The sequence below is a fragment of the Schistocerca cancellata genome, chromosome 3 (assembly GCF_023864275.1).
Source record: "Schistocerca cancellata isolate TAMUIC-IGC-003103 chromosome 3, iqSchCanc2.1, whole genome shotgun sequence".
In the NCBI taxonomy this organism is placed as follows: domain Eukaryota; kingdom Metazoa; phylum Arthropoda; class Insecta; order Orthoptera; family Acrididae; genus Schistocerca; species Schistocerca cancellata.
The window spans coordinates 64,547,551-64,574,963 of NC_064628.1; the positions used below are offsets into that span (position 1 = coordinate 64,547,551).

General features: G+C 37.5%; 1 protein-coding gene across 3 annotated transcripts; it reads left to right on the forward strand.

The window, feature by feature from the left end:
• The first annotated feature begins 3,125 nt into the window (after positions 1 to 3,125).
• Positions 3,126 to 27,413, forward strand: LOC126176979 (zinc finger protein 672-like). 3 transcript variants are annotated; one of them, XR_007535727.1, is made up of 3 exons: positions 3,931 to 8,246; positions 11,763 to 11,919; positions 26,967 to 27,413. XR_007535727.1 is itself a non-coding variant. In XM_049924194.1 (2 exons), the coding sequence occupies exons 1-2, from the start codon at positions 3,645 to 3,647 to the stop codon at positions 27,236 to 27,238; spliced, it is 567 nt and encodes a 188-aa protein (XP_049780151.1). In that variant the 5' UTR covers positions 3,126 to 3,644; the 3' UTR covers positions 27,239 to 27,413. The 3 variants fall into 3 exon arrangements, 1 of the variants encoding a protein (XP_049780151.1); XR_007535728.1 differs by having other exon boundaries at positions 11,763 to 11,831; XM_049924194.1 differs by lacking the exon at positions 11,763 to 11,919 and having other exon boundaries at positions 3,126 to 3,939.

Here is a 27,413-nt window from a genome sequence, read left to right on the forward strand (position 1 = left end):
TGAACTGTAGTTGTGGTGCTGACAGATAAGCGAATGTACAGTGCCTTCATTATTTTGATTCTCAGAACGTTAATCATATAGCATCAATCAGCTGGCAAACACAGCTTGTGATCTGCAAAAGTCATAGAACTATTTTTAATAGAGACAATGGTTTTAAAAATATTTCCACTAGCTAGTGCTCCACAGCTTTGTAGATACATATTAAAAATCCTATTGTACTGCCATCAGCTGAATAAAAAACCTTATTACTGCTACCAGATACAGTTGTTAAAAAGTTAACCTCAGGCAAAAGAAGTTGTTAGTCACAGTATCTGCCCGGAGATGTGAATGACGTTCCATCTCATTCTGCCTAATATCAAAAAGATGACCATAACATCAGTATTCAGTGCGTAAAAGTTAAACGTTGTTTAGGAGGTGCAGTGTTTTAGTAACATAGTAGTACATCAACACACTTACTCTCTAACAATGAAATTTCCGGGTTATAATACCAACAGTATCACGAAAAGAACAGATTGCCACTCACCCTAAAGATGATGCATTTGGGTCGCAGGCAGGTACAATGAAAAGACTGTTACACACTGTGCTTTTCGTCAAAGCCCTCTTCAGGAAAGAAACACACACAATTCATACAAGCAAGCACACCTCAATTGTACTCCTTCTGGCTGCTGCGGCCAGAATGCAGTGGTGTTTTATCGAGCAGAAGCAGCAATCTGGAGTGGGTGGGGAAGGGGGAGGGATATCGTGGTACAAGTGGGGGAAAGGAGTCGGGTCTGCAAGACAGAGCACACAGACACAATACGGTGGCCACTCAAGGCTGCCTGCCATGGTGTCTGGAAGCTGTGTGTGAGGGAAGAGGAGGATGAGTAATGGAAAAGCAGAGCAGCAGAGACAGGAAAAGACCAGTGGCATTGGCAAAGAGTGGAGCACAATGTGGGTGGGGGATGTGAATAGGGAGGAGGTGAAAGAACAGAGGGGACGGGAACTCTTCTCCGCAACTGAAATTGTCCCAGCTTCAACCTGAGGTAACCTATTGTCCCTGCACACTCCACCCAACAGTTTTCACCTCCCTCTGCCCTTACGCCTCCCCCACCCTCGTTGTGCTCCACTCTCTGCCGGCATCACTGGTGTTTTCTCCTCTCCGCTGCTCTCCCATTCCCCCTTTCCGTCCCCCACACTTCGGCAGGCAGCCTTGTCTGGCCACCGTCTAGTCTTTGCTTGCTCTGTCTGTCAGCCCTCACTCCTTTCCCCTACTTGTACCATGGTATCCCTCCCCCTACACTGCGCCACTCCAGATTGCTGCTTCCACTTGACATGTGACACCATTGCATTCTGGCTGCAGCAGCTGGAGAGAGTATGTGTGAGATGTGCTTGCTTGTATGAATAGATGTGGCTGTGTGTTTTTTTTTTTTTCTTTTCTGAGGAAGGCTTTGACCATAAGCTCAGTACATAACAGTCTTTTCGTTGTGCCTGTCTGCAACTCAATGTGACATCTTTGTCGTGAGTAGCAATTATCCTTCTCATAATATTGTTGACATCTACTCTCTAGATGTTTATGAAGCTGTGTAAAATGAAATGGAACAGCATGTCTATATCAAAACAGATACCGAGACGAAAACAACTTCATGTACTCGATGATTTGCAACCACTGAAACTGGTAATAATAATAAACTTTACTGTTGCATCCGTATCGTAATTGACGTAGGCTGCAGACATCGAGCAGAGATGAAGATACTAGTGTGGAGAGCTGCATCAAACCAGGCTTTTGACTGAAGACCACAGAACAACAATCATAGCTGTTGCTGATGATGATTTTCAACATTGTTTTTATTTGCACGTTTCTACTCATTTTGGATTTGCTTCTAAACACTGAAGTGTTTAATTTATGAGTGATGAGAGTGATATATTGACTCTTTTTGTCAAGTAGGAAGGTAAACTTTTTTTTTTAGAAAAACTAGTATTAGTTTTTTCCTAAAGTTACATGTTACTTTCTCAGATGAAGAAAACTTTAAAAATAATGTTATAAAACTATGAATTATAATTTGCTCTTTGAATGTTCTGCAAGCTTCTGAGAATGTATAGGAAAGCTGAATAACATTAATTCTATAGCTTTATTTTCATTGCTAGTATTTTGTGTCAAGAATATTACTCTATTTCTTTTGAAGCTATAAATGTGTTTTCAGCTGTCTTGTTTTTCTTCAAATATGTTGATAGGAGAACCAATAAGGCACACATTGTAAGTATATGCAGCAGAAATAAAGCTGTCCATATCTAAGTGGTTAGATAACAACTCACATAACTGCTATCTCATTTTGTTTTACGAATATACATTTCACTAAAAATAATGATTTTTTTAAAAAAAAAAAAACCTTGCCACTTTTGGTCATGTGTGTAGGTTGTTGTGATAATTTCATCAAAGGAATTGTAGCTGGTAAGTTATGACATTAATTTGTCAGCTGCATATCATGTGTACTTTGTTCTTTTTTACTTCCATGGCAGTTTTTAATTTCTTTTTTTTTCTTTCTTTCTTTTTTTTTTTTTTTAATGAGTCGGAAACAGGGAATTAGCAAAATTGGCATGGGGACTGTGCAAAAAACAATGCCCATATTGTGTGGTGTCTGAGAGCATTCATTATTTATCCATCATGCTTATTAAGGTTTGATCCCATGATGCTCAGAATCAAGTACAACCAATGCTCCTCGTGAAATGCTGAATGATATGATGCTGCAATAATATGTTTACCTTATATTTGAGAGATCTGATGAAAAGTTATGTTTTCACTGTCATCAACTACAATTTTTGTATTGATGTGTGCAAATGCTGAGATGATATGAAATAATGTCAAAGGATATTCAGTTGTCGTTTACTGTAAGTTTTGAGTAATTATTTATTTGTATTCTCATTTATGATTATCATAAATGTGCGCATGAAGAATGCTAGATTTTGTATAATGTACTTTCTGAAAATGTGGCAATGCTGTAAGAAATTTTAATCATTGGTTTAGTCTCCCTCATGCTACTGTATTTTATTTTTACCCTCTGTTAATATCATGTTTTCTTAGTAGAACCATTTTTTGTTTGTCATTTATGTAAATTGTAAGTATTGCACCACCAATAACATCATTTTCAAAACTGTACTACAAGAATTGATAATTTAGTAATGCTGCTGTAAAGTATTAGAGAGTAAAACATTAGAGAGTGTTATATTTAATATCCTGAAAGTGATAGTCATTTAGTTGGTCCCTAAAGAGCAACATGCAGTATCTATGAGATGAGGAAGTGGACACGTGGAAGAGATGAAGTAATAAATTGGATGTAGAAGCCAATTCACATATGTGCCATACACTTTGATTCCTAAGTAATTATATTCCCAGAGCTGCATATGTTGTGAAGTCTTATAATGAAATTGAAGTAGTGTGACATTTAAATATTCTTTGAACATCATGTGCCCATTCTCCAAATACCAGTCATATAACATTTTGTCCTTTGAATTACATTGGTCTACAGTTTAAAAAAATGATTTCACATACTTTGTTTGAACCCTGTAGTATTTTTGGTGTTACATTTTACCATGTAGTTTTTTACATCAAAACTTTTATGACAGACTTTACATCATCTCATTTTTAGCAATTCATAGTTTTTTGCATTATGGTTAATTTGAAGGCAATTGAATGTAAATTTATATTAATTTGTTTGGCCAACAAGAATTTTATAATGCAGATGTGTAATGTAACCCCATTTTTCTCTAATTTTGCAGGAATGTATTCACCTGAAATTGGAAGAAAGTTCGTCAAATCTTGTGGTGTAGGGAATTTGACAAGATCATTACACACACCAGAGACAAGACTTTATGCTTGTGATGATGGAAGTACACCAGACATGCTCTCATGTATAGCCTCAAGTGAGAGACCTTTCAGCCAGAAATTCACTTGTGATCAGTGTGGTAGGAAATATTACTGGAAAGGTTCTTTAACTAAACACAAACAGCGGGAATGTGGGAAGGAGCCACAATATGCATGTTCCCTTTGTTCATATAAATCAAAGCAAAAAGGCAGTCTACAGAGACATGTGCTTAGAGTTCATGAAGGATCTATATTTTTGCCTATATCATCAGCAAGCAATTTATGGTGTGACTCAGAAGCAGCATGATGTTTTCTCAACTTCAGTTAATTACTATATTGAAAACAATCCTTCCTGTCTGTGTGTTTGGGTGGGGGAGGGAGTGATGATCTGGTGGCTCTGACTTTATTCTGCATGACTTTTTGCTTTGATAGCATGTTATTTATTTTGAGTGTGCATAACAAAAGACTTTCTTCCTTTACACCAGAGAACAAATTCTAGAAAGACTAATATTTAGAGAGGAGTGATAGGTGTTGGTATTACACATGATTTACAACTCAAAAAAGAACACTATGGAGTGTTGCATTGGAAGCAGTAGACTGAGTAACAAAGAGGACCTTGCAATAACAGAAAAGTAAGAGGCAAAACAATATCATAGTTATGTAGCAACATCATGACAACATACAATTCATAAAACTTTGTTTGCAACAAACTGACTTTTTATGTATTTGTATATGTATAGAAAGTTCTGGTCGAAATTCATAAATTATTTAGGCATAAAGGAGATGACTCACCAAAAGACAGAAGCACTGTGTCATCAATGGGGGTGTATAAAAAAAAAATAATAATGAGAGAGCTTGGCTAGCTTTTGGAACGCACCACACACACACACACACACACACACACACACACACACACACACACTCTCTCTCTCTCTCTCTCTCTCTCTCTCTCTTTCTCTCATAATGCCTGCCTCCATACACAGTGCTTTATTCCTAAATAATTTTTATTTATGTACTGAGTCAATTGCTTGTGTAAGTACAAATGTTATTGAGAAACAATGCTTAGAATCTTAAATTTGTGTGACAAATGTGAAACCCATTTTGAAGAAAAATGTATTGCTAACTATGTATAATAAGTATGCCTTGCAACTGTGCATGTCAGCTGTGTTCTGTATCTGTACTAGAGTAAGTTGTTGTGTGTATTTCATGCGCCTCTTCCCCTTCTATTGGCACTTCCTGCTTCATCTCTTTGTCTTCTTCTCTTCATACTAACTTCTCTTTTGTAATGTTTCATTCGTTGTTGCCACTTTGGAAGTTACTAGGGCTTCGCTATTTTGTTTTGGCTCTTCTAGCAGTGTCGTATGCTAGTGCGGCAAGGGTACTGCAGAAATGTACTTGCAGAAAAAGAAAATAAAGATTACATAATTATTATTCTTATTTTGGCCATGCAGACAGACATATCAATTACATATTTGTTTCCTAAAGTAATGATTAAAACTTTATTTTTACAAAGTGATAATTAAAACTTTGACTTCCTCATGCAGTGTCATACTTTTGTAGTCAGGACTTAGTTGGCAGGTAGTGGTTGTCACATATCTGTGGCTGCAGTCTGTACTGGAATGGTTCACTGTGTCCTACTGACTGTCACTGCTTGGGGCTACAAGCAGAATCATGCACGATCAATTGGCAGATGTCAAAATGCCTTACATCAGGCCAACAACCAAGTGTCCCACACTAGGAGGATCACTCCCCTAGCATTCTGCAAAATTTCCTCTGGGCATGTCCCTTATATTTGATTGCCCAGCTCAAGCTCTGGGCATGCCCCTTTCATTTGATTGCCCAACTCAAATTGTTTCAGCAATCAAATTATTTCAGAATTTAAATCAAATTATTTGTCAGCACTCTTGTTGCTGTTGTGTGATGCCTTCTTTTCCCATGCTAAAAGAAACATGCTCTCACCAAAAATATTCCTTTTTAAAAGCATTCTGTTCATGAATAATGTTTAGTTTAGCAGTATCTTTAAAACTTTGTGACCTGTTGTGTAGTTAATCGTGTCATATCCCTTTGGCTGGCACCTTCCTTGTAATGTTATTGCCAATGTACAAGGCAATAATAATCTTCGGTGTGGTTATTTGGACGTGGGCCTTTAATGTCTGTCTGGTAGCTGTCTGCAACATCATTGCGTAATGTGGACCCTCTGCTTTTTCTTTGTCACTCGGCAGACACATTACAATTTCTGGCATTCTTTTTGTCATGTTTTATTCGTGTGACTCTCAGTCTTTCATTGCATTTCCCGTGTTGAAACCTGTATCTCGTATTCCTCTGTCATCAGGTTAAATAAAGCAGTTCTTCAGTCTCTGGACTTTTACATGAAAGGAAATTTGTAGAAGTCAAACTCTAACCTTCCATCCTTTTTCTTGTGTTTTGTCACTCGCTTCTCACCTTGATTAGTTGACAAATTTACCTCATACTTTTATAGTAAGTTTTTTTAATTTCTCTTGTTTTAACAACATATGTCTATTTGTAAATGTCTGATTAAATGATAGTTTCATATCAGAAAGATGGAGTTTCAAATCCCTGTCCCATCACACCATCAAGAGTAGGTTTTTGTACTTAGCTTGTACCTGACACTCTGTTTATTGGAAGTATGTAATGGATGCTGTGCCCACATTTTTTTACACTAAATTTCTCATAAAAATATTTGGTATGAGTTGGTCTGCCGGGCTTGCAAATTTTAAGTTTTATGATTTAATCATATTTATGATGCTGGAATCATTATATGTAGAGGAGAGCATTCATTACCTGAATACCAGTAAACAGAAACTTCAGTTTCGTGAAAGCATTCCAATTGTCAAATTCTTTTTGAATGTGTGCCATGTAGAAGTTTCACTAACACAGGGCTGGCTAGTTCGACCTGTTTCCCCCTCCCTGCCAGCCATAATAATTTCTGTTCTGTTTTAATTTTTTGTCCTAGGCTTTTGACAGATCATGCTCTTGCATTGTTCGCAATGGTGACTATACATAATGCATTGTTTTTATTGTTTCTGATAATCTTAAAATAATAGATCAATTGAAGAAAGTTGCTAGTGGGTCAACCTTAGGTTGGAAATATGGAGTTGGAAATACATCATCATTAGACATTAAAAAGAACAGTGATACCATCAATAAAATTTCCTAGGCCCCAAGCCATTTTGTAAACACATTTATTCAAAATATGTATGTTCAGTAATATGTTTGATTCAGTGTTCCTGTGTTTCACATAAGCACTGATATGTTTTCATAAATTATCAGTTACCCAAAAATTCAATTGATTTGTAAATAATAGATTTCAACTATCAGTCATCCTTTGGAATTTTTATTGGCAGATCTAGATCTAGATCTGCCAATAAAAATTCCAAAGGACGACTGATTGCTGAAATCTGTTATTTACAAATCAAAAATAACGCTCGCTGTATGCAACAGCCTCTGAATGAGGGTAACCTGTAAAAAATTCAATTGTCCAAACACCAATCAATCCCCAGCTGTTTGGATAAATCGATGCTTTACTGTGTCTGCTAAATGGAACAATGTGTGTTACACATAATCTGTTTTCTTTTTATATTATTTGATTCTTTGGTGTCATCACCAAGTAAAGTAAACAATCAGTATTGAAATTTTAGATTTATAATTTTATGTAATTGTTTCTCAATAAAACTGTAAATGCTTCTGTTTTATAAATGTTTAGAGATTTGTTATTTACACTAGAGGTTGAGATGCACCCTTATATTATGTTGCTAGTAACCTTGCTGTTTACCATCTGAAACCGGCACCATCCATTATGTTTCTGAACATTAAAAATGCACCATATTTTCAATAAGAATAGAATATTGGACTGTGTTGGCCTGATATGCCTTCTTTCAGAAGGTAAAAAACATATTCAGTGCTTGCTTGAGTTCAAAATCCAACTGACAGAGTCTTTACAGCCTCTGACATTGTCTCCAGCATTAGGAGGTGTAACGTAAGGCATAAAAACATGCCTTGGGCTATATCCTAAAGCATATGTAACTGAAACCACCAAACATTTTGAGTATTATGTCATTTTTGCTTTAATCAGCTTGAACTTATTACAGACTAATCTATGTCTATCACAGTCACTTGATATCAGCCACATAGCCTGATTAAAGCAACAAAGACACCACTTAACAATTTTATACAGTGTGCACATCCTGCTCCTAAGTAATTACTAAATTTTGATCCTTAGTGAAGGGAGGAATTTTAATTTGTACATGTTTTTAAAATCCTTTTAAATATTTTCAGGGCTTTCTGTATTATTTCTGTGAACATTAAAACTATATTTCCATTTATGATAAAAACAGTGTACCCGTAACAGAGATATGACTACAATACATATCACAGCAGTATAAGAAAGGTGAGGTATATGTACTACATTGGTATTTTTTCTGACATAAAATCTTTTTTGTTGTCTCAAAATTTTATTATACTTTGAATTAACTTTGTAATTTATCAGATTATAAAGCTAATCATTTCAAAAACAGCAAAATATGGTACATTTTGTAAGACTTAGAAAACATAATATGGTGCAAACATAAAAAGATGTTTAACTCCGCCCAAGTGAGCAACTTAAATATACTGGCATGTTTTATTGTTCTGAATTTAATTGCTTCTGATACCATAGTAACATTTGCATAATTAAGTAATTGCAACTTTTATGCAGAGTTTTTGCTCCGTGGATTTAATAAGATCTCAATAATATATGATATCTTCTTAAATCTAAGACTGGCACAAAATGTTATATATAACTTCATAATAAATGTAGAATATTACTTCTAAACATATAGAATCTGGACATATTCAATAATATACTAAGAACATAAATATAAAATAAAACTGGAATATTACACCTGTTATTGCATAAAATTTGAGAATGCAGTTCAGCTCATGAGAAGTAATGGGGAGTTAAGAAATACATCATCTACATCTACATCTATTCTGTGCAAACCATGTAGCAGTGTGTGATAAAGAGTGATAATATTAATTTTCCCTTTTCCCTTTACTGCTCCATTCATAACAACTTTGCGGGAAGAACGACTGTTGGCAAGCCTCCATTTGAGTAGAATTTATCTGATGGTGATCGTCATTTTGTATGAAGTATGTATAATATGTTGCTTGACTCTTCCTTGAATGTTAACTCCTGTAATTTTAACAATGAACCTCTATGTAATGCATTTTGTTTGTTTTATAGAGTACATCAACAGAATTGCATGGGAATCTTTGTGCTATTTAAATTAGTGTGTGATGAAATGTGTTGCTGTTCTTTGGATCTTCTCTAGATATCCTCCATTGATCCTATGTAGTAAGGGTCCCAAAAAGCTGAGCAATACTCGGGAATGATTGAATAAGCATTTTGTGAACTAACTCTTTCATAGATTAATTAATTTTGGTAGGATTCTTCCATTGTGTTTCTGCATAGCATCTGCTTTTTATATTTCAACTTTTATTGGCGGTTGCAGTTTTAAGTTGCTTCAAATGCATACTCGTAGATACTTTACGGTTATTACTGTTTACGGTGATTAATTGCCCGCTGCGTGTATAAAACTAACCATTTTAGCATTCAATTTTGGTATTCCTTCAGATAGTTTGAAGGGTCTTTCATAGCAAATGAATTCTGGAAAATGTCTGTGAGTTTGTCAGAAACATTTAAGTGCATCAGATGAAGTGGCATGGTGGTTTGGGTGCTGAACTCACATGTAGGAAGAGCAGAGTTGAAATCCCCACCTGGTCATCTAGTTTTTTTTGTGATTTCCCTAAAGGAATTAAAAAAAAAAAATGCATAGATGGTATCTTTGAAGAGGATATGGTAAAGTTTCTTCCTCACCTTGTCTGAACTGAGCATCCCACCTTTAATGATCATATTGTTGACAGTATATTAAACCCCAATCTTCCTTCCTTCAAACAGTTTAAGAATGGCAGTAGAACCATTACATGAGAAATCTTTTAGTTTCTCAATCAGATATCTACACATTGTCATGTTGTGCTGAAAGGAATTAATGAAACATGCAGGAAACTTGTAACTGCTGTCAGATTTTGTCGAAACCGTATTCACGTGCATTAAGAGTACTGGTAATTGCTATTCAATGAAAAACATTGATGGTTCTTGTTTAAATTACTCTAATATTTAACTGATCAAAATATGAAAAAGCAGCAGCTTATTTACTAGGTTTTATGCGTTTTTTGGTTAATAACTTTGTGATCATCATTATGTATAAGGTGTATAACTCAGTAAGAACATGTTAATATGTAATTACATGACAACAAAGAGCGTTTTTTTTAATAGTGTCTGTATTTGGTCCAACTGTAAGAAGTAAAAGGTGGAAGCAAATGCTGGATATAGCTGGAATCAGAAGGCCATTGCAGGGGTAAAAGTTGAAGGTGTGTTAAACTCTCTTTTGTGAGAATGAAACTGTTAGTGCTACACCAGAGTTGTGGAAAATATTTCGTAATAGCTTCTTGTCGATAGTCTGCAAGTTAAATCAAAATTTTATTGGCATAGATAAAAGTGAACAACTCTTGAAAGTTGATGTTCTGAGACAACTATATCACATGCAGCTACAGGAAACATGTAAAGATGAAATCAATTATTACATTATTAAAGAGCAAAGACTCCTATGAGCATGATGAAATTTCAAGTAGGATTACAAAGGAAAATGCAACATACATTAGTTCCGTACTTAATCACTTGTGGACTGACTCTTTAAAGTTTGGTCAGACTGCTGGCAGATTGAAATTCTTGTTAGTGATACCATTTTATGGAAAGGGTGAAAAAGATAATACATACACTTGCTAGCCAATTTCTTTGCTGCCAGTATTTTCAAGAGTTTTGGGATAGTGATATTTAGGAGAGCAAACGGCATTTATCAGCACAAATAATTTGGTGTCAGACTCAGTTTGGCTTTAGGAAGGCAATATCCACTGAATGTGCTGTTTATTCTTTTGTGTGTGAGACAGTGGCTGAGCTAGATGATATGTTGAGAACAGTAGGTGTTTTCTTTGATTTAATAAAAACATTTGATTGTATGGGCCATATACAATTTTACATGAGCTGGAATATTATAGGATTATGGGAAAAAATCTCAACAGTGGTGTGCTACATATCTGAAAAGCAGGAAGCAGAAAGCTGCCATTCAGTGTCAGCAAATGGGGAAGAGGTTTAAATATGACTGGGGTCAATAAAGGTTGAGAATGTCACAGGATTCTGTTCTAAGTACATTGCTTTTATTAATTTATATCAAGAATCTGCACTAAACATGGCTGGTGACATAAAAAAGAATTAGGTGTCATTATCAGTAGGCTTCCAGAAGAACTGAAAAAGAAGTGTAATAAATACAAATCAAAGTTCTTGTGGCACACTCATTGTATTCTGTACAGGAATTCCTTGAAGTAGTTGAGAACTTTTCCCTGCAATGTGTTATTTATTCATGTACTCTCTGCTTCTTTATTTATTTTTATTAAAACTTTAAGTCTTTGTTTATAAATTTCCTAATCAAATTTCTGAAAATAGTGTACTGCTTCGCTCCATGACCAAGTAATGGTAGGTTGCATGGTCTCACAGAACCTGCTAAATAAATAAATTCAGTTCTCAAATGCTGCCTAAAACTGGAGAGACACACATATACAGTCTGCAAAATGTTTCTGAAAAATTGTGTACCTGTCTGAATCGCAAGAGACCTCATTTACTTACTTTCATAGCACCTAATCATATTTTTTAATCCTGGTTAAAAATAGTCATTTAGAATATTCTGTGTAATTTCCTCTTTTCTTAGGTGTAAGTTTGCTGCCACACTTTCCCTAAGCTTTATGTTAGCATCTGTTTCACTTATGCCTAAGTATGCCAGATAACTAGTTCTTATAATAAACTCCATTTCAGGATTAAAAATATATCCAGGGGAGAATTTGAAAAATCTACAGAGAAAATACAAAGCAACTTAATCAGTGAGTAAGTTGATTTGAACAACCATTAAAAAACAGCCTTGTAACTCATGTTATGCAGTGCTGGTCAAATGTCAGGAAAACATATAGACTGGGTAATTCTCAAAATTTTATGTTAAATTTTCACAAAATTAACTGGTTGACTATATGTTGTTGTTGAAAACATTAGCAATGTATTTCATTTCTATGTATTTTATGCATTTTTCCACATTTACATGAAATGTTAAGTCCACGGCAAGTGTTATGAAACTGATTTGGATATACAGAGCTTATCAGTTTGAACTCACTAATGCTAAACTTGCAATAATTCAGATGACATGTTTTCAGATGGTTTTATTTTCTACCCACTGAACAGAGCATAGCATGTTGCAGAAGTTTACTGCTCTAGCTAATTTAATGTTGAGTAAAATAAGTAGTATGTGTATGAATATCAGAATGTCACCACTGAATATTATCATGAGTAGCCTCAGGCAGATTCCATTATTATATTATAATGGCAATTTGTTTACAAAAATAAATTAATAAATTCCCTTGACAGTACCATGAAACACCAAACTGCCCGAAACTGTGTTGGTGGTCTCATTGAATATAACAAATATGAAACGGGAACCTTCGGGAAGTAAAAATCAGATGCAGGTCAGTTTATACATGTTATATACCTAAGTCTGTGTTAGGTAAGTGAAAGTAAGTTGGAATAGAAGTGTGGCACATGAAAGTAGTGAAACAGATGGATTGTTCAGTTATAGTTTTCCGTTAAAATAAGAAGGAAGGTCAGTGTAAGTCACTTACTTTAATTTTGTTCCATTGAAATAATTGACAGAATGTATGTTGATGTTTCTCATTGCAGCTTGATGATTATGTCTGAACCAAGGAACTCTGCATATAGCAACATTAAATATAGTGATAAGCAGCTAATGAATTTCATGCTGGAACTCTAGAAACTATTTTATAGCAGACAGAAAAGGAAAAGAATAACTGTAAGGTGATCCTTATGTTATGTAACACTAAGAGCAGTTAAATGTCCAACAAACTTCAAGAAAAGTTCACTTAACAATTTTAATAATTAGCATTTTGTGTGAATAACAATCATTGTTGATATTCCGACCTGGAGTTTGTGTTCTTTGTGAACTGTTTCACATTTAATAGGATGTGTGTACATACCAAAATTACAAAAGTTTGAAATTATAGAATCTTTTCTCCAATTTTTAAATACACTGCAGTATTTTATGAAGTTTCCACCCTTAGAGCACTCATAAATGCAAATGGAAAGTACATATTTTGATTTTGGAAATATGTACTGGAAAAGTGATGGTTTTGTTCTGATAGAAAACATTAGTAAGTAACATTTTATAATTCATTTTGTGCATTAATGGTGATGGTTCTCAGCCTTTAAAATGTCTAAGGACTAAAGGGCGTAGTTGTAGAGATGTACCGTTGCCTTCCTACATCCTGTGTATAGTATCAGATTTGAAATTTTATTTTATGGATGGCTCTGATGAAATGTTAATACAATACATTGCAGTGCAGTGTACTGTTGTTATCAGTGACTGTTGAAGTGAAAGGTTGAAATATGCCTTTAAATTTAATTCTAAATGTGACGGTAATTATCTTGTTTCATATGCAGAAGGTTTTGTATTTGTTGCTTACACATCATAAGAAATGTCGTCAGCTTATTTCACATGTGGTGTATATATTTTGTCACAATAGAACTTCTCATCTCCCCTTATTGTGAAAATTGGGAATTTATCAAGTTGTATCTTTTCTGAATTATTCCGTGCACCACAGCCTATTTCCAGAGAGACCCCAGTCAGATGTGCTTAGAATGCTGTTTTTATATGACGAGTATTTGAGCTTAGCTCTTTGTCAGGCAATAAAAGTATGGTATTTACATCCAGTTTGAATTATTTCATTACACCACCCTGATTGAGCAATTCATTAAGGTAATGAAATAATTGAAACTTAATGTAAATAACATTTATTATTCCCTGATGATGGGATTGAGTCTCAAAGGGTTAAGTCAAACATTGCCCTGTTTGTGTTGTTGGGAGCAGTTTACCTTGTAGTGTAATCGAAGTAGATAAGGGGCGGCCAAGATTTCAGCTTGTGGGCCATGTCGGGACACAAGTGACAAAGTGCTCACGCTCACTGCACATTTTCCCCCTGCCATGGCACAATGTCTCAGTGTGGGGGTGGGGGGGGGGGTGGGGGGGGGTGGGAAGCAGTGTTCATGCCATGTTTAAATGTTTAACTGGCAGTTGGTTTCATGTTTCACATTTCTCAACAATATAGATCAGAAACAAAACAGATTTTCATTACTATTTAATTATTTAATATAATTTTTAATCTGGTACAAACTGTGGGCTTAGGGACAGAAGCAGACAATTTGACAGAGTTTCACACTCAAGTTAACACGTAATCATGATTTATTTAGTTTCACAATTGAAAAAGATCTTTCACACAAACGTATAGATCAGAATATTGTAACACTTTTGCAACCTCATTATCAAGACATGCAAACTCTACTGAGGAAAGCAATGTAGACATCCTGGATAGTTTTAATGTAAAAAGATTTGTCATTAAAACTGGAATTACCTTTCAGGTCAATCAGTTACATCTGCTATGAACAAGGGCACTTTCAACTGAAATGGCAAGTGGTCTCAAAAACAGCTCGAAAACAGATGTACTTTGAAGACAACAATTAATTCATCAAACCTTGCGTTTTTCTTAACAACAGCGAGCTTAGAGAACTAGACTCACTTTGTCAGAATGTGTCTCTTCTATGATGCGATTTTTGTTTTAAATGCATCCCCATCAAATCAGAAAGAAGTTACCTTGCAGTGTTTTACTGTGGGCAGTGCACAGTCATGTCTACTTAAAAAGCAAAGTCTGCAATCCATTCTGGGAGTTGTAATATTCATTCCTGCACTCCTTTTCCATTCGTAAATTCAACAGAACCAAGTTTTAAATTTGAAAAATCATTCCAGGCTTGTCCCGTGACTTTCCAGGAATATATTGAAGTCTCCATATTCCTTGTTTAGTTCTACTGAAAACTGTTGCAACTGACAGTGAAATAATACTTGCAACTTCAAAAATTTTGCTGTTCATACCGCCAATTTCTTCACAAGATCCATGCCTTTGTAATTTTTAGCTCTTTCATCATCAAATAACTCTTTACATTCTTCATGCATAGTATTGTAATATTGTTTCATAGCACATATGCGGTATATGGATTGAGAATTCTTGTTCCTATCTTCTGCCATTTCCATTCATTTTAAAGGATTGTGATAGTAGATCTCTAGTCTGTCTCTTTTTGTGTGAACAGCCACTGGACCTTTGAATCTCCTTCATACCAGGAATAAATAGTGAAGGGTACACAGTGCTGACACAACGATTCTACCATTCTCGGATGGTTGTGCTAACTGAAAAATGCCGCACCACAATGCTAATTGAAATTTCACGTTGTTCTGGATACTTCCTGGAGGGACCAAGCAAAGCCGAGTGACAGGGCAGCACTTGTCGTGCATGTGGCCCGCACACACTGCACACCTGAAGTTTGTCACACCATGGCTGGCCCTGAAGTAGATAGTTGCTATAGTATGTATGGGTAGAGTTCATATTTGTGTTAGGACTATGCGAAACTACGTTTGTCTGGCCACAACTGTGGGTTCTTTGATTGCTCTGGGTGAAGGCTCACCAAATTAAAACACGTGAAACATTAGTTCAGTTTATTAGATAAATTAAAAAAGATTTACTTAACCTTGACGTATTTCTTTTCCACAGGATTGCTGGATAATTTACTACCGCCATTGACTATGAAAGCATCACTTGATGCATAGATCAACAAACTGCTCTCCTCCGATACAGTGTTCAACATATTCAACAGTACAAGTTCGTTTAAAAATTAACTGTCACTGTCCTACGTTACGATGTTGACTGCTGTAGCTGAGGTCTTGGAGTGGGCTGAGATCTTGCTTGCTCAACACTATATTGACCTCAGTGTGATGGCAATTCTGGGTTTAGAGGTGAGGCATGGTCTTCAGGAGCGCCTTCCACACATAGTTGCAGGTTAAGTGAGACCTCACTAATGTTTGTGGTATCAATATGTGTTTATGACTTTGGTGTGGCACTGCAATCTCTGGATAATACCACACTTGACAACTGGAATGAGTAAAGTATTTTTTCCTTTTACTGATATTCAGACTCATATGAAACAGCTTCAATGGTTCATGGGCGTCACATCGGATAATGTTGTGGAAGCTGCACAATATTTCGATGAGACAGCTGCTCGTCATCTTCAGGTTCTTACTGATGTCTTGCTGCAATGGCTTGCCAATATATACACTGACTCGCTAGAAGAGTGCAGGTGCCAAGGGTTAAGGCTGTAACGTCATCATAGACGAATCATAGAGCACGGCGACATCCAGTACCCCCTGCCGTACAAACGAGCCACGCCCTTCCGATTCGTGACACGGGAAAAGTGCAGCCGCAAATAGTGATCCAGTGAGCGTGTGGACAGAGTGTTGGCACCCAATTTATGTTTTTGAAGAGTTCAAGGAAAATTTGAGTCTTATTTTGAATAGATGTGTGACTCATACCATTATAGTTGGTGATGACATCAATCTATCCTCAATATGTTGGCAAAACACACGTTTAAAGTCTCCAAGATTGTCAATGTTCTATAGAAGCTCAAAATTTAAGAGTGGACTTCACTGAAAGACTGTTTTAATAGTTTCCACAATGAAACTTTGTCTCAAAATCTGGCAGAAAATCCAAATAGATTCTTGTGGTATTTAAAGTACACTAGAGCCAAGACAGTATTCAATTCCTTCATTGGGCGACAACAGTGATAATGTTACTGATGCCCTTTATGAATACAGAAGGGGGACAGTTTTTCAAATGTTTCTTCCTTCCTCTTGATCACTACAAACATTCAAGTTTACAACTTCTTGAGCCGCAATACTAAATACAGTTTGATTATCAGGAGGACTAGCAGATGTGTGGATGTGAGTACTTCCAGACGGTACATCCATCAAGCTGGGACGGTAAGTTTAAGTTTGAGGGTTCTACGTCTGTCCCAGGAGCAGCCAGTGAAATAAGGGTCCACTCAGACAGAGTCCTGCTTACTAGAATAAACCTTATACAACTGAGGTGCGGCTGGTCCCCAGAGGTCACCCGTCAATAACTGTTGCATCTCAGCAGCCTGTAAAGTAGTCAGTTAGCCTTTCTGAATACTCACCTCAGTGGCATGGTTTTGGGATCTGCTCCATCTGGCAGATGGATCCAGATAGGGCATTGGTTGCTACCATGAAGGTCTTCATCCACTCCTCATTGAGCAGTGGCTGCAAGGACAGGTGAGCAGAAGCAGAGGTCTAAGGCTGTAGATGCACTCATAGTGGTGCTAAAATGCATGGCTTGAACCATGTTCATCAGATCCTCAAGTATCCAACCCCTGGGGGCAAATGGTATTAGAACCCCATAATGCAGTGTGTGCATTAAAGTCACCTAAAAGCTGAAGGGGGACATGGAGCATTCCATCAAGAAGATATGTAAGGACTTCACTGTCAGTGGGCTTGTGGTGCAGACAGTAGGTAGCACACCATGACAGCAACATGGGCCACTATCCAAACAGCGACCACTTGTAGCATTGAGGTTAAGGGCACACAGGTGAAGAGCAGAATGTACCCTTGACGAACACTGCTATCTTACCATTCTTTTTTCTGTTGACATGAAGCACTCCAAGCACAGGCATGTCAGTCTGTTTAAAATGAGAATCTTGGAGACAGAGGCAGAAATGTCTGTCCTGTACAAGGACTCTCAATTCCTCCATATGAGTTCAGCACCCATTCATATTCTACTGGAGTACGGCAGCCATTTCAGCCATATGGTTTTGATTTACCCCTATCCTTGTGCTGGGGCAGTAATGCACTTGTAGAGCGAGGGGAAGAGGAGAGGCTGCCTAGGTACAGGCTGATGAGGCATCAAAATCAGTGATGTGCTCCTGATCAGTCAAACATGTCACCGTGACGTGATGGTGGCTGGGACAGCTTTTGATCCAGACATCATGATCCTTTCCCTGTTCCCTTTCCCGTCAAGGGTGATGATGAAATGTAACGTTGAGAGGCACTCTGCTGTTGGGGTGCCTTTACAATGTTCATTGCAAAAATGTTGCTGGTGTCATCTGTCGTAGCTGCCTGGATTGCTATGTTTTTACTCACTTTGCTTTGGCACTTCAGGTGGAAGTACAGAGGCTGGTGGTGGATAATGGTGCACTGGAGGTCATCTGCATCAAAGTGTCCACCTTGGGTGCAGGTTTCTGCATTGTGGAAGTATACAAAGAGGCAAACACATGGGATTTTGTCTCCTTATATTCTTTTCTGGTTTCTGAGTAGGGGATCCACTTAGTCATTTTAATTTCCTAAATATTGTGTTTCTCAGAATAAACAGGACAGTCTTGGCTCCTGACAGAGTGGCTCCTAGAGCAAATGCATACTGCTGGGGACAGGTTGTCAGTCCCAGATTCAGGGGCTGCCTTTCCACACTTCCCACAGATTGCTTCACCTCTGCAATTCAGTGTATGGCCAAATCACTGGCATCTGTAGCATCGCATAGGGTTATACCTTAGGTATGTAAGGCCTAACCCTAAGTCAGTGGAACCCTGCCAAAATTTGTTCAGGCAGTGTTGGAGAAATGAAGGTCATAATGAAAGTGGGAGTTTTCTTAATTCAGAAAATATTGGATGTGAGATTTTAATGTGTTACAGAGTGGCTCTCATCCAGCCACAGTCACCTGTTCCCTGGTATTCCATTCATGATTTTATCTAGTTATTCTGCTATTTTTCATCTGACTTTTCTGATGCTCACCATATCGATGTTGTCTTTTCAATTCTTGTGTGTGAGTACAACTTGGTTTTCCAATTTATTATTATTTTTAATAGATGTTCTCCACACTCGTCTGTATACCATTCATGCAAAGGCACTGATGATCTCACTGTTGAGTGCCATCACCCACAAATAATAATAATAATAATAATAATAATAATAATAATAATAATAGTCAATATTTAGCAATCATATACAGCTGTTTGCATGATGAAAGATCCATATGTAAGAAGTGGAAAGTAGCAAAGATCACACCAATGCACAAGAAAGAAAATAGAGGTAGTCAGCTGAATTATAGAATCATCAAACTATCTATTGACACAGATGGCATAAATTCAGAAAGTATCGTTATTGTGAAACACAACTGGCTCTTTATTCACATGAAGCAGTGGGTGCTGTTAACAGGGGAATCAAGTTGATTTTGTATTTCTAGGTTTTCAGAATCTTTTAGACACCATTCCTCAAAGGCAGTTTCTAATCAGATTGTATGTCTATGAAGTATCGTCACATTTATGTGACTGGATTCATGGTTTTCTGTCAGAAAGAGCACAGTTTATCATAACTGATTGAAAGTCATAAAGTGAAATAGAAGTTATATCTGGGGTTACCTGAAGAAGTGTTATAGGGTCTCTGTTGTTTAAAATTTTAGAAAGCATTATGTAATTGGAACAAAGCAATGATCTTTATAAAATGTTAAAAATCAAATGAAAACAGTCTCGATCTCATTTTCAGATTTTTATTCTCTGTTGTTCTTTGATCTATATAAAATATTTCGGGGAGAGTCTGAGCAGCCCTCTCAGACTGTTTGCAGATGGTGTTGTCATTTACCATCTAACAGTCATCAGAAGATCAAAACCAGTTACAAAATGATTTAGACAAGAGATCTGGATGGTTTGAAAAGTGGTAATTGACTCTAAACAATAAAAAATGTAAAGTCTTTGACGTGATTACTAGAAAGAACCCATTAGGTTTTTGTTACACAATAAATAATGCAAACTGAAATGTTATCAATTCAGTTAAAAACCTTGGGATTACAATTACAAATAATTTAAATTGGAAGCATCACATAGAAAATGTAGTGAGAAAGGTGAACCAAAGAATGTCTTATACTGGCAGTACATGTAGAAGATTCATCAAATCTACTAAAGAGACTGCCTGTACTTCACTTGTCTGTCCTTTTTTGGAGTATATCTGCACTGTGTAGATATGAGTGATGGAGGACATCAAAAAAGCTCAAAGAAGGGCAGTTCAGTTTGTATTATCATAAAACAAGGGAGAGTCATGAAACAAGGGAGAGTGTTTTGTGGGTATGGTACATGACATTAGGGTGCCTATTCTTTCAGTCTGCTTTCATGAAGAGTCTCTGTTTACTGTTAACCTGTCATTTCTCTGTGACCACAAAGTCTTTGATTCATACCAATGCCAGTGTATGAAAGATTATTGATATTACCCCTATGTCCATTCTGTATTGAAATTGGTGAAAAAGGGAGATGGAAGGAAAACTGTTTTTCTTGAACATGTTAATGAATTGAAAGATGTACAGGCATTGCAGGTCCTCAGTGTATCAAAAATTTACTTCTGATGAAAGGAGCAAAGGTAACAGACAACTTATCTCATAGTTTAGATTTTGAGTGGTTGATGATCACATAAACAAGATTGAAATGACATCTTGGATATTCGGGAATCCAGCTGGATGTTTGCTTCGTTCTCGCACATGCCTCGCTGTCTTCTTCAGGTGCTACCTGAGACTGGTCCATGGGTCGATCGAGTCCAGTATTTATGCCTGGGAGGAGCTGGGCGTTCCCTAATCGGTCCGCACCGAGTCGAGTGTTCCATCTGTGGTCCGCGCCCGCCAGACTCGGCTTCAACGGACCCCTCCAGTCGCAGATGTTTCGACTGCCGTCGGCGCCCGTTTTGGCCCTCCTCAACGGTTGTGGTTGTCATCTGAGGTGTGTCAGACCCGATCTGAGATGTTGGGTGCTCTATCTCATGACTCGGGATACCAAATCAGCACTGCCTGGAATCCAGCACTTGAGCTTGTGAAAACTCAATGCAGGACACTCCGGGATTCTACAAGAAATAGAAGTGGAGACCGAGAGAACAGCCGTGAGACAAGGTGTCGGACATTAGAGACCAGATCTGACGCACCCCAGATCATGAACACGACTTCAGAAGACGGCCAGGCCGGGCGTGGGCGACGGAGGGAACACCGGCGACCAGAGAGGAACAATGTAGCCGCGTCTGGTGAGCGCGAACCTCAGACGGAACACTCGACTCGGCCCGGACCGATTAGAGAACGCCCAGCTCCTCGCAGGCATAAATACTGGACTCGATCGACCCATGGACCAGTCTCAGGTAGCACCTGAAGAAGACAGTGAGGCACGCTGTTGAAATATCGTGCGAGAACGACGCGAACATCTGGCTGGATTCCCGAATATCCAAGATGTCAACAGATCGCTGGGAAAGCATGAAGAATTACAAGATTGAAATGGTTGCTAAGCTTTCATATAATAAAACTTATCAGAGCTAACAAACAAGGAAGAGGGAGACTGTGGAGAGAACAGTATGATTGTAGATTAATGAAATGAAGTGCAGGCAATGCCACAGGAGTGAAGATTGGAGGTAGGTGTGAGATGGGCTAGCAGAGTATAAAACCAGAAAGATTGCAGGAATGTGGGTGTGCTGTGAGGACAGTTTCCACATGTGTAGTTCTGAGAAGCTGGTGTTGATGGTGAGGATACAGGTGACACATGTTGCAAAGCAGCCATGCAAGTCAAGCATGTTGTGCTTTGCAACATCTATTGCCACTGGGTGGTCAACTTTGTTCTTGGCTACAGTTTGACAATAGCCATCCATTTGGTTTGATAGCTGTTTGACAGCCTTGGCTGTGCAGCAGTCACTGCAGAGTTGGCATATGATACAACTGCTTTCACAGACAGCCCCACCTCTGATGTGATACCATATGCCTGTGATGGGACTGGAATAGGATGTGTTAGAGGACTGCACAGATCTTGCACATAGGTTTAGAAATACATACCATGTGACAAGAGATTGGGACTAGGACACACAGTGTATTTTGTAGATTGTGGAATACCACTTTGGAGAAGTGGGGAGGATTGTGGGAAAAATGTTTCTCATTTCAAGGTGTGATAAAAGTTAGTTGAAACCCTATTGGAGGATATGATGCAGAGTAATACTGAGCACTGGAGCTGTGCATGTATATTTGTATGTTTTTGTTAGTCAGTCGGTGCTGAGAAAGGATATAGTCTGAAGACTGTGCTCAATTCTGTCTTGTTTATTTGCTTTTTGAGCAGTCAACACTTAAACTGTACTGCCAGTCTTAATCTGTATTCTTTTCATTATTTGTAGAGTGGCTGGGACTTTTCCAGTAGCCTAGAAATCCAAGAATTCTGCATACAAAGGATCTTTTTAAACACACTGTTCAAATGACCAAGATTGATCCTGTTGATGCACATCTTAAGATATTAGTAAACAATTGTAAGATGTACTAGGTGAAGTAAAGACAGTGTTTACCAGCAGAGAAACTTAATTGTGTCTAACCTGTAAATTGATTGCCCTCTTTCTATTTATTTCTGTGTTGTCCAATGCATTGTCTTATACTTTCTGCACCACTATTTAATGTGTATGTCATGAAATACATCACAATTGCTCACAGGGAAAAACAACTCGTATTGTTGCCGAACTTAGTTCTGTGTCTGTACTTCACAAGTTGCAATACAGTGAGTTGCAGAGGATGCATAGTGTAGCAGTATAGTCTTGCCACTTCCAGTTTCATGTGAGGAGAAAGTATGGAAAGGATGAGTGTCAGTTAAGTATCTATATAAGGCTGAATTCTTTATACGAGATGTATTTGAGAAAGACTAATGTTTTTTCTGACATGCTTTTAAATGTGCAATCTAAACATTTTAAGAACGAGTCTTTAAATGACCCAGAACATCTTTCCTCTGGTGTTTCCTACTGTAAATTTTTCAGCTTTTCTGTAATGCCAGTATGTTAGCAGAATACATCTGTGGTGAGCCGTGCAGCATGTCTATAATTTTATTTCTCACTTCCATTAGTTCAAGAGTCACTGAAAGTCATTGCAACTATTGTCAATCATCTGTGGGTCATCCTGCTTTTGACAATAATTTCCTGATGCTATAAGGTCCCAGTGCACAAATTATTTGAGGACTTGCTCAGAAGGCTGCATAGATTTTTTGCCAGGCCATTTATCTCTAACATGAATAATAACTATCTTAACTCAACTCATGACACTTTTACTTCTAAAAATGTCTGTCTGTGACAATACTGTATGTTGTTCAGATTCATTAGAAACATTAAGTCTAATCATATACTAGATCTGCTAGTCTGCAAGCACAGATTTTGTTTACTAATAATCAATCAAGAAGTATGTTGGACGCTTCAGGGAAGTCAAGAAACATGACATCAGCTTGGTTTTTGCTACCAATTCCCTTTTCGTGGACAAAAAGATCAAATGTTGTTATGTTTGATATCAAACAAAGAAGAAAAAAGTGTATTGAAATATAATCTATAGTTTTACAACTAATTGATTTTACAGTTAATGAGCCTCCTATTTTGTACATTTGTCCTCCAATCTGACTTCAATATTGGATGATGGTCTGTGTATTTTTCCAAGTCACATGGGTTGCTTTTTATTGCTTCAGAGAAATACTATCAGCACTTCAATGACAGTTACAACATATGACCAAATAATTTAGGGAATAGACTGGTTACCTCATAAATTTTAAACACCTTGATATACTCCTCAAGTTGCTGCTTAAAATGAAGAACAAGACCACAGGAAGTGCTGTCCTCCGTCTCCAAATAAAATACTTTCATCTGCAATGTGGTGTTCTGCCAACAGTCCATTGCAAGCATCACAGCTACATCTACCTTTACATCTACATCTATACTCTGTTAATCACTGTAAGGTGCATGGCAGAGGTTACATCCCATTGTCCTGTTCCAGTCACATATGGAGGGCAGGAAGAACGATTGTTTGAATGCCTCTGTGCATGCAGTAATTATTCTAATTTTATTCTCATGATCCCTATGTGAGTGATACATAGGGGATTATAGTGTATTTCTAGAGTCACCATTTAATGCTGGATCTTGGAACTTTGGTAACAGACTTTCTTGGGATAGTTTATATCTATCTTCAAGAGTCTTCCAGGTCAGTTCCTTCTTTATCTCTGTGACACTCTTTCATTGGTTAAACAAACATGTGACCATTTGTGCTGACCTTCTGGGTACATTCAATACCTCTTGTTATTCCTATTTGGTATGGGTCTCACACACTTGAGCAATATTCTACAATGGGTCACACAAATGATTTGTAAGCTATCTCCTTTGTAGACTGGTAGCACTTCCCCAGTATTCTACTAATAAACTGAGGTCTACTACCTACTTTACCCATGACATGTGTGATAATTCCATTTCATATCCCTACACGCAGGTATTTGAATGAGTTGTATTCCAACAGTAACTCATTGATATTATAGTCATACGATACTATGTTTTTTCCTTTTGTGAACTGCAGAATTTTGGATTTCTGCACAATTAAAGCAAGCTGCCAATCTTTGCACCACTTTGAAATCTTATCAAGATCTGACTGAATATTTATGCAGTTTCTTTCAGATAGTACTTCATTATAGATAAATGCATCATCTGCAAAAAGCCTGATTTACTACTAATATTATCTGCAAGGTCGTTAATATGAAACATGAACAACAAGGATGCCGACAAACTTCCCTAGGGCACATCAGAAGTTACTCCTACATCTGACGATGACTCTTCATCAATGATAAGATGCTGTGTCCTTCCTACCAAAAAGTCCCCAACACATTCACAAATTTCACTTGATACCCTATATGATCGTACTTTTGATAATAAGTGTAGGTATAATACTGAGTAAAATGCTTTTTCGGAAATCAAGAAATACAGCATATACCTGATAGCCTTGATTCAAAGCTGTCAGTATGTCATGTGAGAAAAGCGCAAGTTGGGTTTCACATGATCAATTTTTTCAAAATCCAAGGTGCTTGGCATTGAGGAGGTCATTTTGTTCAAGATACCTTTTTACATTTGATCTCAGAATATGTTCTAAGGTTCTACGACATATTGATGTAAAGGATACTGGACGGTAGTTTTATGGATCACTTCTACTACCCTTCTTGTAGACGGGTGTAATCTGTGCTTTTGTTCCCAAGAACTGATCACGGCTTTTTCTTCAAGGGATCTTTGACAGACTCAGCCACAGATTCAGTATAGAATCTGACAGGGATTCCATCGCTACCTGGAGCTTTGTTCAATTTTTAACAATTTCAGCTGTTACTCAACACCTGTGACACTAGTACTTATTTCATTCATCTTTTCAGTGGAACGAGGATTAAATTGGGACAGTTCTCCAGGGTCTTGCTTTGTAAAGGAGCATTTGAAAACAAAGTAAAGCATTTCATTTTTTGCTGTGCTACCCTCAATTTCAGTTCCTGTCTTATGCTCTACGGACTGGGCACAAACATTAGTGACACTAACAGCCTTTATATATGACTAGAATTTCATTGGGTTCTGTGAAATATCATTTGACAATATTCTTCCACAGTAGTCATTGAAGCCATCATACGTTGCTCTCGTGGTAGCCAAATATGTTTCATTCAGCTAGATGGATTCTCTCACAGCAGGAGATACCCACACGCCAGAGGATGTCCAATATGAAGATGTGTTAGTAGGACTTCATGCCACTTTTCTGACTGGGACTGTTCCATGCTGTGCTGTTAGCTTCACTAGCTGCAACTTCTTGTCTCTCACTTCCATCCACTCTTCCTCCCAGTTACCCTAAATGTTGTAAACAAGTGAGTTCACTGTTGATGTTCTGAAGTGCTTTTTCTTGTAGACAGGTGTAATCTGTGCTTTTTTTCCAAGAACTGATCACAGCCTTTTCTTCAAGGGATCTATGGTAGACTCAGCCACAAATTCAGTATAGAATCTGACAGGGATTCCATTGGACCTAGAGCTTTGTTCAATTTTTAACAATTTCAGCTGTTACTCAACACCACTGACACTAGTACTTATTTCATTCATCTTTTCAGTGCTACGAGGATTAAATTGGTGCACTTCTCCTGGGTTTTGCTTTGTAAAGAAACAAGTGAAAGCAGAGTAAAGCATTTCAGTTTTTGCTGTGTTACCCTCAATTTCAGTTCCTGCCTTATTCACCAGGGACTGGGCACAAACATTAGTGCCACTAACAGCCTTTATATATCTTTATATATATATATGACCAAATTGCCTTTGCCTCTGCACCATAGACAATGAATTCTTATGGATATTGTATCTTGAGGACAAATTTGGGACAAGTCACAAAGAGCCTGTGTTTTTCTCCTGTTTAGACACATCAGTGTTGGCTGGCATATGTTTATGGTGTCGGTTAAAAATATTGGAAAATACAGTTTTAAAACTGTAATAAAGATTACTGTGTCTCTTGTACTTACTTGATAAGCTCCAAACACTCACATCGCAAAAGACTTGGTAATATCGAGAAATCATCAGGACAACAACAATCTGCCACACAGAAAATTTATTTTGGCCATTGACCGTACTGCAACTAAAATAAAGAAATCTGTTGTGACACAGTTCATTCGTCTGCTTATTTGCATTCTATGTTAACAAAGACTTAGGATGTTTATGAATCATGGTACCCAGATAAACACAATCAGTACTTACTAAGTGGTACATGGAAATGTCCATCAGACATTTAACGGAAAACTTAATAAAGTACAGTTTAACAGAAGTGGTAGTGCAGGTGCCAATTCTTACTCATTTGGTTCCGTGCAATTCAGGTTCATGGTTAGATTTGCAGTGAAATGAATTAAGAAGGGGAGTGTTGTGATCCTTCATTGATACATGTAGCATTAGCTCATGCTAATTCCAGCCTTTCCTCTGTGATATTCTGATGTTATCAATAAATGATGACAGATTATAATCCGTATGACTTGTTCTGAAGAGGATGGATATTACTATTAAAACCTTGGATTTCACTGCAGAATGAAACAGCTAAAATGTGGAGGATAACTGTGTGTTACTGTTTCTCTCACTATTGTCATCATTTAAGATTCCAGGTAGCACTTCCACTTCCATATTAACATTTTTATTTGTAGATGTTTTTAATTTTTGAGTATCTTGCTGATTTTCTTCCTTGGTGTGCTGTTCAGTTTGTGGATTGAATGCTTACATTTTACTTTGTGCAGAGTACCTCAGTGGTGGCGCTGTGGTGCATGACTTTTCCGGGCAGTTGCTGGCGGGCTGTCCTCGTTGTGGCCGCCAGTACCCTAGCAAACGGTCACTCGTCAGGCATGTTCGTTATGTGTGTGGAAAGGAACCGCAGCTTCAGTGTCCGTACTGTCCCCACAGGAGCAAGTTTGCCAGTAACCTCAACCAACACATACTGGCAATCCATCCTGGAAGATCGCTCACTCAGTGGAAATTCCCACGCAGCAAGCCTGTCCATTTTATGCTGTGAACTCTGGCTTACAGCTTTCAATGTAAATTTTTATGTGTGACTGCCATTGTTATTGAAAATGCAGATGATTATTAAGCTAATTGGTATACTAGTTTATATTGAAATGCTTTCTGCTACTAATTGTAAAATAAAACAAAGAAGCCTCCATGGTTGAATGTTCAGGCTATTTTGGAAA